Source organism: Pristis pectinata, chromosome 6 (genome assembly GCF_009764475.1).
Source record: "Pristis pectinata isolate sPriPec2 chromosome 6, sPriPec2.1.pri, whole genome shotgun sequence".
NCBI classification, from domain to species: Eukaryota; Metazoa; Chordata; class Chondrichthyes; order Rhinopristiformes; family Pristidae; genus Pristis; species Pristis pectinata.
The window spans coordinates 48,518,964-48,531,149 of NC_067410.1; the positions used below are offsets into that span (position 1 = coordinate 48,518,964).

The 12,186-nt window shown below is 38.7% G+C and overlaps 1 protein-coding gene across 1 annotated transcript in view; it reads left to right on the top strand.

The window, feature by feature from the left end:
- Positions 1 to 12,186, top strand: part of dnah1 (dynein, axonemal, heavy chain 1) — a gene marked incomplete at its 5' end in the record, with an annotated part of 293,077 nt that overhangs the window by 42,583 nt on the left and 238,308 nt on the right. The window contains 5 exon segments of the mRNA XM_052017691.1: positions 1,808 to 1,910; positions 1,913 to 2,000; positions 6,611 to 6,836; positions 8,207 to 8,326; positions 11,039 to 11,121. Of these exon segments, the coding sequence (XP_051873651.1) occupies positions 1,808 to 1,910; positions 1,913 to 2,000; positions 6,611 to 6,836; positions 8,207 to 8,326; positions 11,039 to 11,121 (620 nt within the window).

Here is a 12,186-nt window from a genome sequence, read left to right on the forward strand (position 1 = left end):
ATGTATTTATTTTTTATTACAAATATGGTAATTATCCTACAAATTCCATGGTCCTAGATATTAGGTGCAGGGATGCACTTTGTTTTTTGAATCATTGGTGGACATGCTTTGAGTTTTATTGTTTCTCAGTTAGGTTTACAAGATCTACATCAGGAATCTTATGGAAGATTATTCCAAGATTAATTGCAAGTTTCAATCACTTACAGAAGTATCATTCTGGTTACTAAATACATTGAAAGGCTAACTGAGTAAAGAAATTGTCCTTAGATGCTCTTGTTAAACTATTAATGGATTCCTGTTCCAAAATTCAGTCCTGTTGGTCAATGGGAATGAATTTTGGAAGCAAAGGAAATGCTCAGCCACTACAATATTGTGTGTTTAGTGCAAGTAATCAAAGATGAAATTTTACTCCCACATGCTTATAATTCATCATGCGAAGTAACTAAGGCAGTTTTTTTTCCTCTTGTTTCTGTACATTATTAAGGAAAACATCTTCACAGGCACATCAACTTTATATTTTCATATTTCTCATTTACTTTACAACATATAAAGAGATCATTTGGCCCTTCGAGTCTACGCTGGCTCTCAGAACAATCCCATCAGTTCCCATCCCTCACTTATTTCCTCACTCACTTATATGTAATCTATTCTCTCTCAAATACCTGCCAATTCCACCCTGATTCTCCTACCACCCACTCACTTATACCAGTGGTAATTTACAGTAGACAGTTTAACCTATCATCCATTGTGTCTTTGGATGTGGGAGGAAGCTGCAGCAACACAGGGAAAACCAATATGTTCACAGGGAGATTATATAAAATTCCACATGGGATGGTATTGAGGCCAGTATTGAATATTTGGAGCTGTAAGGCAGCAGCACTATCTCCTGCACCACTGTAGAATAATGTTAAGTTAGCTTATTGAAATATACTCAGTGCACTGTGAGCATTAAGTGTTGTGAGCTGGAATATCACATACCATTGGCTACTGAAGAGACTTTAAAACATCTCAGTTGTCTTTTTACATGGCAGATGGAGGCATTTATTAGGAGAGAACTGCCAAAGAGAAAAAGCATCTAAAAATCTGGATATTCCTAATAACTTTTTAAAAATTTTTGTTGTATTATTTAATAAATCCTGCAGTGTTGTTTTTATTTTTCAGGATGGGACATCACTGGCAAGGCCAGTATTTGTTGCCCATTCCTAATTGCCCTTGAGAAGATGGTGATGAGCTGCCATTTTGGACTGCTGTAGTCCTTTTGATGAAGGTGCTCCCACCATGTTAGGCAGTGAGTTCCAGAATTTAGACCCAGTGACAATGAAGGATTGGAAATATATTTCCATATAAGGAAGGTGTGCAATTGAAAGGGAACCTGTGGATGGGTGATGAAAGACTGAAGTACTGGTCAAGCCAGCAGCAGCATGGAGGGACCTTTAATTAACCAACATTGGGATCTTGATGAGACTTGGAAGGAACTTTACAACATCTGGACAGGCCATTCAACCCATCTGGTCTTTCTGATGTTTATGCTGTTTTGAGCTTCATCCCACAACTACTCACCCTGCCATCATAGCCTTCCATTCCTCATATAGCTTTCTGATCATTCCCCTTAGTGAGTCAGTTTGCAGACTCTGGCATACTACATATTGATCAGGTAAGTTAATGTGTGTGAAAAGGTGATGCCTTAGGTTACTGAGTTCCTATAGTTGAAGCCCTTTGAAATGTAAGATATATTCTATTACATATTATTGACTGTGTTCACCCTTTCTGCCTCCCTAATGATATTTTAAACTTATTTTAAACTCAGTTTGTCCTGGAGGAGATGTTTCAAAGTGGAACACCATTACTGGAGTCTGTATGGCACAATGAGCCACCTGTTCAAGAATTACGTAATACAATAAAAAATGCCATGGAAAAGCACTGATACCCCTGAAAAGCTATGCCAAGGAATACGAGAAATTCATTGAAATCAGTGAGTTGGATATTGAAAAATATGTCAGGTCAGTAATCCTAAATCTCATTAATTTGTTGAATGTAAACTACTAATAATGTTTATACTGTAAGGAGATATTTGCATCCATTTGTTCAAGAGGCATGTGTTTACTGGATCTTACATAGCAGAAAGATCCTTGATTTTTATCCTGAGTCTGAGTGAAGTTGGCTGAGTTTGGTCTGACAGCCATTGGTAGATTGAAATGTCCAAGCGAGGGAAAGGGAAAAATGAGTAATTAATTCAGTGATTTTTGTTCTAACTGTTATGTGAAAAAGCTATTCACAAGAGATTATTATTTAAATGTGTTTGGTATTTAAATATGCACTTAATTAAACTATGAGGATAAGGTTGTGGACCTTGGAAATTAAGCAGCTGAAGGAAGAGAAAACATTTGAATGCAGCAAGTGCTTGCCTTCCAGTGTTAGTCTTGGGACAGAAGGAGGAGTGCATCTGACCTGTCCACCAAGTAAACTTGCTTTCAATCCACTCAGGATTTTGATCTCATCTAACCCATGACTTGCAATTACTACAATCCACCTGCAATTACCTTCCATTCTCTTCAACCCCAACCTGAGAATTCTTCACTGACTTAAAATTCTTTTCAACCTATACAACAATCTCCCCACATATTTGCAATCTCTTCAAACTTCTCCACTGTAATTTCTCTTTCCACCAGCATTCCTTCCTAGCCACAATCTCTCCAGAGCTATTACCTCTCTTGACCTCTGATCTCTTCAGCCCTTGTCTTGATCTCTTTGTTGATCCACAATCTCCCTCCCATCCCACCCCACTATATATGAACAACTGTAGTGTCTTCAGCCCTCTACAATTTCTCAATTTTATGTGACCAGTGGTTTCCTCTGACCTGCAGTTTTTCAACCTTGCAATGTCTTCAAAAGAGCATCCCCGGTACCCTAACAATGACTCGCTCACTTCAAACAGACCACCACACCCAACTGACATCAAGTCCTTTAACCAGCTGGGTGCTGTCTGGGAAACAGAAAAAAAAAACAAGATAAGTGCATTTCCAGATTCCCCAGTCTCTGCTTTCATCCTACCTGTCTGTAAATATGGAGTCCTTGTTATATCCACATTTAGAAAAACATCATAATAAATTTGATCACAAAATGCATTTTTAAAGCACCATGCCTAAATTGCTTTGTGTGTTGATCACATTTGTAGATTATAGAGTGCGTTGTGCATACTGAAATAATTTGATAACCTAGAAGAAACATCAGTTGCTATGCAATGGGCATTGGTATCTGTCCTATGCCATGTGTCCATGTGTGCAACTAAAGTACATTGTGGCCATGCGTAGCAATCAGATCTGCCCATTGCCCATACATTCCTCCCACTGTTACCCCTTTCCCACTATTCCTACCTGCCCTCCCCACCTCCCTCACAATTCCATGCTCTACCTTCCTCTCCTATCAGATTCATCATCTTCAGCCCTTTGTCGCATCCACCCATCACCTCCCAGCCTCTGTTGCTATTTCCACTCTCCCTCCACCCGTCCTAATCTGGATCCACCCATCACTTGCCCGCTCTTGCTTTGCCCCTCCCTTCACCTCTTTATACTGGCTACCTCCCATCTATCTTTCAGTCCAGATGAAGGGACTTGACCTGAAACATTGACTGTTCATTTCCATCTGTAGATGGTGCCTGACCTGCTGAGTTCCTACAATATCTTTTTTGAATACTGTATCCAGAGCAATGATGGTAGCACTCTCAGTAGGCTGAACTAGGATGACAGAAGTTCAGATCGAGACACAAGAGACTACAGATGATGGAATGTGGAGCAACACACAATCTGCTAGAGGAACTCAGCGGATCGAGAAGCAGCTGTGGGGAGAAAGGAACTGGTGACATTTCAGATTGAAACCCTGCATCAGGACTAAGATTTGGGAAGGCAGAAGTTAGAGTTTTCCCACAGTCATACATTAGGTGGCTTCTGTCTGTGCTGCATATCAAATCTTTGAATGCTGGAGAATGGTGGAGCTGGCTATCCTTCCATGGTGAAAAGAATAGCTACAGTCTTGTTCAGGGTTGGAGCTGAACTTTTCTATACTTCTAGACATCTTAGTAAGCCTGTCAGACATATTTGTCAATAACCCAATGTGCACACTACATCATAGCACTCATCCTAGTCCTTCCAGACTAAAGTAGTGCACTTCACCTGCAGGATATTGGGCATTTAAGCTGTCATTTCTTACTTGAGTGGAGTCTAACTCAATTCTTACCCACTACAGGAAAATTACCCCTAAGTCATTCGTCAATCTTCCGGACCCAAGTTTCCTGTTGGATATCAAAAACAATGTTTAGAGACTATGTTTTAGTCTCCTCTCACTTAGGACTGTCTGACATGAACCTGAAAGTTTCCAGTTCTGATGAAGGGGTTCGACCAGAAATGTTAACTCTTTGTCTCTTTCCACGGATGCTGCAGGACAGTTGAGTGTTTCTGGCATTTCTTATATTTTTTTCAGATTTCCAGCATTTGCAGTTTTTTTTTAAATTTTCTTGAACTCTTCAGGTTTTGACTTGTCAAAAGGAATTTTTAAAATTCACTTTTTCAGGATCTGGTCATTCTGGTAAGGGCAGTATATATTTCCCACACATAATTGACCTTGACAAAGTGGTGCTGAGCTACAGTACCTTCTTGAACCATTGCAGTCCTCCTGGTGAAGTACTGCTATAGTCCTATTGGGAAGTGAGTTTCAAGATTTAGAGTTGGTGACACTGAAGGAATGACAGAATATTTCTAAGTCTGGATGGTGTGTGACTTTGAGGGAAACCTGTAGGTGACGGTGATCCCATGCACTGGCTTCCCCTGTCTTTCTTGGTGGTGGAGATTGTGGGTTTGGAGGTATTGAAGTAGCCTAGGCAATTCAGTCCGTTTTGTAGATGGTACATATTGCAGCCTCTGTGTGCTTGTAATGTATGGAATGAATATTTTTCATGGTGGTTGGGCTACCGATCAAGTGTACTATTTTGACTGGATGGTGTCAAACTTCTGAGTATTGTTGGAGCTGCACTCATCCAAGTGTTAATTATGCCTTGTATATGTTGAAAAGGCTTTGGGATGTGAGAAAAATGAGTCACTTGGAATGGGATATCAAGCCTCTGACCTACTGTCCTTTTGGTCAATGATGTCCCTCAGGAAGTTGATGGTGGAAGTCTCGGTGATGGTAATGCCTTTGAATGTTTAGGGTGTGTGTCTGACTCTCTTTTTTTGGACCGCTGCAAATGTTACTTGCTGCTTATTAGGCCATGCCAGAACATTGTCTAGTTCTTGCTGCGTGTAGGCATGGACAGGTTTACTTGCTGAGAAGTTGCAAGTGGAATTGAACACTGTGCAATTATCAGCAAATGTCCCTTTTGTTGACCTTGCTATTGGGAGGGTAGGTCATTGATTGAAACAGCTGAAGATGATTCTCACTGGTCCTGAGAATCCCCTGCAGTGATGTCCTATGATTGGAATGATTGACATCCAACAACTGTAACACATCCCTTTGTGCAAGACATGACACCAACCATTGGTGCTTTTCTTGTGATGCCCACTGACTTACTGAAGGTCTTTGATACCACGCTTATTTAAATGCTGCCTTGACATCAAGGGCAGTTATTCTCACCTCATCTCTGGAATTCAGGTCTTTGTTCTGTGTTAAGACCAATGTTGGTTGGGTCTGGAACTTTGTAGTCTTGGAAAAACCCAAATTGAGCATTAGCGAATAATAGTACTGTCAATGATACAGTATAATCTATCACTTTTCTGACGATTGAAAGGTAGACTGATTGGGCCGTAATTGACCAGATTGGATTTGTCCTGCATTTTTGTGAACAGGACAATTTTCCACATGGATAGATAGATGTAGTGGAACAGCTTGGCTAAAGACATAGCTAGTTCACACAGTTTGGGACCACGTGTCTCCAGTACTGCAGCTGGATGTTGTCTGGTCCATCACCTTCACTTTATCCATGCCCTTTGTTCATTCTTGATATCACATGGAGTGAAACTGAATTGGCTGCAGACTGGAATTCTGTGATGATGGGGATCTCTGGAGGAAACCAAGATAGATCATCTACCTGGGACTTCTGGCTGAACATAGTTATGAATGCTTCAGCCTTGTCTTTGCCATCAGATGCTGTGCACATCATCAATGAGGATGGAGATGTTCAAGGAGCCTGCTCCTTCTATGAACTACTTAATTGTTCATCACTACTCATGGCTAGATATGCATGAAGATGTCACCTGATGTTTTGGTTGTTAGCTCTGTCTATTGCTTGGGTCTGCACAGCCCTGATGCAGGATTTTGACCCGAAACATCGACAGTTCCTCTCTCCCCAAAAATGCTGCTTGACCTGCTGAGTTCCTCCAGTAGATTGTTTGTTGCTCTGTCTATTGCAATGCTCTTTTTGTTATTTAGCAACTTACATTGCTACATCATTTTCAAATGCTTACTCCCTGTACAGTTTATCCCCCCTCCCCCCCAAAAAAATTGGATTATATACAGGTTGGGTTGATCCATGAAAGGTAATTTTATTTATTAAATTATTTAATTTGGTAGGGCTTCAGATTTCAATATTTGTGCTTTTTAATTGTTTGTGTACATACTTTAGCACATTTGAGAGTCAGGATCCAACGGTTCAAGAGGTAAAACATGAAGTGGAAATGCACTGAAGAAGAAAAAAGCACATAGAAAGCTCAATTCCTAGTAATATTATTATCGGGCCCTTTATTGTCAACGTGGAAACATTACGAGCGAACCTTGCAAGAAATGCAATGGCTTGGCTCAAGCTGTATTAAAAATGTTTTGCCAAAAAACTTCACAAGCAAGTGGAAAACGTAAGGCTTTCTTTTAAAAAAAACTTTTAACATACTCTGCTATTAGACAACTATTATCACTTAATTTCAAACTGTTCATTAGTCAAGCTTATTGAACCAACTGTGTTATAACTCTCTTATGAATGCATGCCCAGATGTGTTGCTGGTCTTTTGGCTTTGAATGATCAAAGTTAAAAACAAAAGTACAGATTTCTATGTGAAAAAAAATGATTTCCAATTTGTTATAGACTGGAATCTAATCAATGAATTTGATGGAATAGATAGATTGGAGTGGAATACAGACAGGAAGCTAAGTAGTGTGTTTAAGTATAAAATAATATTCTTTAGGAATGTGTTAGGGTGCATTCCAAGCATGGATTAAGGATAATTTACATGTTAAAGTCAAAGTAAAGTTATTGTCATATGCACAAGTACATGTATGCACAGGTGCAGTGAAAACTTATTTGCAGCAGCATCACAGGCACATAGCATCACAAGAAAAACATAAATTAGTAATAAATTATACACAATTTTTACAAGAAAAACACAATTAGAACCAAAAAAAACCAAAGTCCATGTTAGTGCAAAGTGATCAGAGTGGCCATAGTGTTCCTAAACTGTAATGGTGATTAGGGTTTTGCTGGTTGGTTCAAGAACCGAATGGTTAAAGGGAAGTAGATGTTCTTGAACCTGGTGGTGTGGGACTTATGGCTTCTGTACCTTCTGCCTGATGGCAGCTGCAAAAAGATGGCATGGATGTCTGAGAGGTTTATATAGTTAATAGTCTGTATAAGGTCTATCCTCATATTAAAGGAAAATGAATGTTGGAGTTTTCTGTTCAAAGTACTCCTTTGCATGCTAATGGATTAATATTTCTTGGATGGAGAGGCCTTTCTATCCTGTCAGTTGGACATTAGAGATCCCATAGCACAGCCCAAAAACAAATGATTAGGTAATTTATTTTATTTCTTTTTGAGAGACCCTGTTATATTAAAATATTCTCACATTACAAGCTATACTCAAAAGTACTTTATTAGGCATAAAATGGTTTGAAATATCCCAAGGACATGTAAGGTGCCATGTAGAGTCAAATTATTTCTTTATTTCTGTCCCCAATAATGCCCAAGACTAAATTTAAAGCACACTTAAGCTTGAAGTGAGATGCTTCACTTGTGGAGGGAACAATACTGGAGTGCAAGCCATCCGTCAGAACTTTTGCGCCCATATGCATCTCTCAGTGGTACTGATGAAGGCTTAATAATAATTTGTTTTCCCATCAGTTTAATTAGAAGAGGCATTAGGAAGGCAGGAAAAAGCAATTTATACATGTAAATTATTTGAAAAATTAGATGATTTTTAGGTAATGATTTGGTGTTCTATTTATACTTTAGATCAATGATGATTTCAAAATGATCAACAGAAAATTATTTGAGAAGGCTAACACTATTGAAGAATTGACAGATCACCGAGAATGGATGAAAAAAATTCCCGAAATGCTGAAAACAAATGAGGTACAACTATATGATGGAACTAGAGAAGATGTTCCAGTCCATCTGTCCCTTTCTTGCATGTACTATCTACCTCACTTTGGGTTCTGCTCCACTCATTTAATTTCCTGGGTGAAAGTTCTACATAAATATCTCTTCATCATATTCACCATAAGTTGCATCTCCTCTATTCAGTGAAATTGGTTATCCATGTCCATCCTTACAGACTGCAGACCTGGCCTGCTTCCAACATCTAGCCCAGCAACACAGGAACAGGCCATAGGAATAATTTGTATGGTATTTTCACCTCTTTCAAATTCAGATTGATGCCTTCCTATAATGTTTAACCTCATTCTTACATAGGTGTACATTTATATCACATTTTCCTGTTCTCATGTATAGTTCACCATTACCATTCATTGGACTGTAATTCCTCTCATTAGATCAAGTAACAAAATAATGGCTGGAAATAATGAAACTCAAACATTTTAGAGCAAATAGATTTGTTCTAAACCATTCTGGCCTTGTTAGAGATTTGCTAAAGATTATCAAAAAAGGCCATATACCTGGCCATTTGGAGATTCTCTTGATTCATTAGTCCCAGTACCTACATGGAGATGGGAATGGATAAAAATGAGTTATTCATTTCTCAGCTGTTAGTCTGCACTTGGCCAAAATATTAATGTGGCTTGTCCAGTTGTTTCTTGTTAATGGTATCCCCATTCATGTGGAGGGAATGGTGATGCCAAGATTTGTTGATCCGTCTCTCTCGTTGGAGATAAACATTGCATGGCAATTGCATGATGAAAATATTATTTTCCAATTATTAGCACATGCATGTTGTCCCTCTCCCAATTCTTAACACCTTTTACTCTCATACTGGTAGATTATTCTAAACACTGTTCATCTTTTGAATAAAGGGATTCATTTTCTCTTTTGTCATGGATGTAGCTTATGCCAAGTTGATTTTCCTTTTCATTAACATATTGAGCTAAAAATTGGCTTGATATATAATGGGTGGTAAAGCTGTAACCCCCAGTTTACCATCAGAATGAGTTAAAATTAATTCCAGAAATGTTTTTCTTTTGTTTGTTTTAAATTTGGGGTATAGAGTCATAGAGTCATAGTGTTGTACAGCACAGAAATGGTCCTTCAGCCCACCACGTCAATACTGTCCTTTTTGCCCATCTACACTAATACCATTTGCCCACATTAGGGCTTTATCCTTCGATGCCTTGCCTATTTAAGTGTCTGTCTAAATGCCTTTTAAACATAGTGATTGTATCTGATTCCACTACCTCCACTGGCAGTGTGCTCCAGATCTCAACCACTCTCTGCATAAAAAACAAACCCTTCAGATTCCCTTTAAAATACCTTCCTCTCACTTTAAACCTATGTTCTCTTGCTTTTGATACCCCTACTATGGGAAAGAAATTTTCACTATCTACCCTATCTATGCCTCTCATAATCTTATATACTTCTGTCAAGTCGTCCCTCAGTCTCTTTCACTCCAGGGAAAACAGACCCAATTTATCCAAACTCCCCATAACTAAAGTCCTCCAATCCAGACAGTATCCTGGTGAATCTTATCTGCATTCTCTCCAGCACAATCATATCCTTCCTATAGTGTGGTGACCAGAACTGCACACAATGCTCCATGTATGGCCTAAATAGTGTTTTGTATAAATTTAACATAATATCCCAACTCTTATGTTCTACACCCCAACCTATGAAAGCAAGCATGCAATAGGCATCTTCACCATCCTATCGATCTGTGTTGCCACTTCCAGGGAAGGTCCTACCCCTGTTTGTCTTCCCAAAATGCACTAGCTCGCACTTGTTGAGATTAAATCATAAAACCAATGCTCTGCCCAACCTTCCAACTGTAGCCTTAGACAATCTTCCTCGCTATCCACAACATCACCAATTTTTGTGTCATCTGCGAACTTACCAATCATAGCTCCTATATTCACAGCCAGTCAGGGTATATTGATATTAGGCTTGATATTCCTCTACCAAAGTCTCCTCTATTTGCAGAGATTGAATGTTGGCAGGCTATTTAATTGTAGAGGCAAATATCATCCATACTGATCTTGGCTTGGGTTGTTAAATATAAAATCTGTTCAATGAAAACCAGAGTTATTACTTTTCTCGTTAACATCAATGCATGTTTTAAGGGATAAAAATAGGAAGTGCTTGAAGTACACAGTGGGTCAGGCAGCATCTGTGGAGAGAGAAAGAATTAACATTTCTGTTCAAGGACCCTTAATGTTTTAAGGGACCCCAACTTGGTGAAAATGTCTATCGAAGTTTTTTAAATGTCACTTTTACCTGTTTTTTGTCTTGGACTTTTAAATACTTCCGTATTTTTAATTAGAGAACCTCTGTCATGTTTTTATGTAATGTCTAAATTTATTGTTGTATTCCTATTCCCCGTACATGTACATTTACTAGCAGTAAAATCAGAGGCAATAAGCCTGTTCAGTTTTCCTCAATCTAGCTTAGAGATAAAGATAATTGTAGCTTCTTGATACTACTTTGGCGGAGAAGTTACTCAGAGCAGACCATTGTGTCACCTAGAACCTTCCAGTGATTTGATTTAGTAACACAACACTTTTATTCCTTTTCAACCAGAGGCTAATTTTATCTAAGAAAACAGATTAACTTTGTTCTTTTTAAGTTTCAGAAAGAAGTAGCATTAGGATTTTATTATTTTTATTTATTGTTCCACTGCAGGAAATAACAAACAAAATCATGGCTGAATATGATATTTTTGATGAATTCCTGTACAATCTAACTGATGATGATTTTGAAGCTAAGTAAGTACTACATGTTTTGAACATCAATATGTTTAAAATTATGTAAAGCTCTATCTGGTACCTGCTGGAGTTGGTCCTTCATTATCAGTTGGCACCCACCTGCTACTGGGATTCTTTGGTATGATTCCACCAAAGAATGCCAATAAAAATCTACCTCAGTCATTTCTCCTTCCCACAGCCTCAGTAACAGCAATAGTAAGGCCATCTGCCCACTCTTGAAGGCATTGCAGAGAGTAACCTGAAGCCTAGCCTGAAGCAGAGAAAAATTAAAATGAAACATAGAAGAGTTAATTTTAAAGAAAAGTATGCTATGTAATGATCTGACAGCTGCCAGTGCTGGATGGTGCACAGATGCATCTGAGTTCAAAATCTGGGCATATTAAGCCTATTTAGGTGAAAAGAATCTGCCACTTATCGCTGGGTTATGCAGAAAAGACTAGGGACATGAAGCATCAGGATGAAGAACAGCTACCTGCACTGCAGAAATATACATCATAATAGCTATTACAGCATTTGTATGTGCCTTGATTAAGCTAGAAAGGTTCTTCATACTTGCAGTAGACTGAAAATCACAAAACCAAATAAGTATGTTACTTCTATGTCAAGGTGATTGATCAGGTAGTAGGATTTCAAATGCAGAAACTGGGATCTAAGGATAGAATTTTAATTATGGGATTATGTGGTTGGATTTTATTAACCAGTTTTTCTCATTTTTGCCACCCACTTTTCAATATTGATGTTCAGGGGGACCTGAGTGTCCTTGTACAAAATCACTAGAAGTTAATGTGAAGGTGCAGCAAGCAATTAGGATGGCAAATAATATGACGGTGTTTATTGTGAGGGACTTTAAATAGAAAAGGGATCTTACTGCTGTTATTATAGAGCCCTGGTGAGATCACACATGAATATTGTGTGCAGGTTTAGTCTCCCTATTGAAACAGACTTGTGGTAGAGGGAGTGAAACAAGTGTTTACCAGATGGATTCCTGAAATGGGGGTGGGGGGGGGTTCTGCACTGTGAGGACTGATTAAGCAGACTGAGCCAATACTCTCTTGAGTTTAGAAT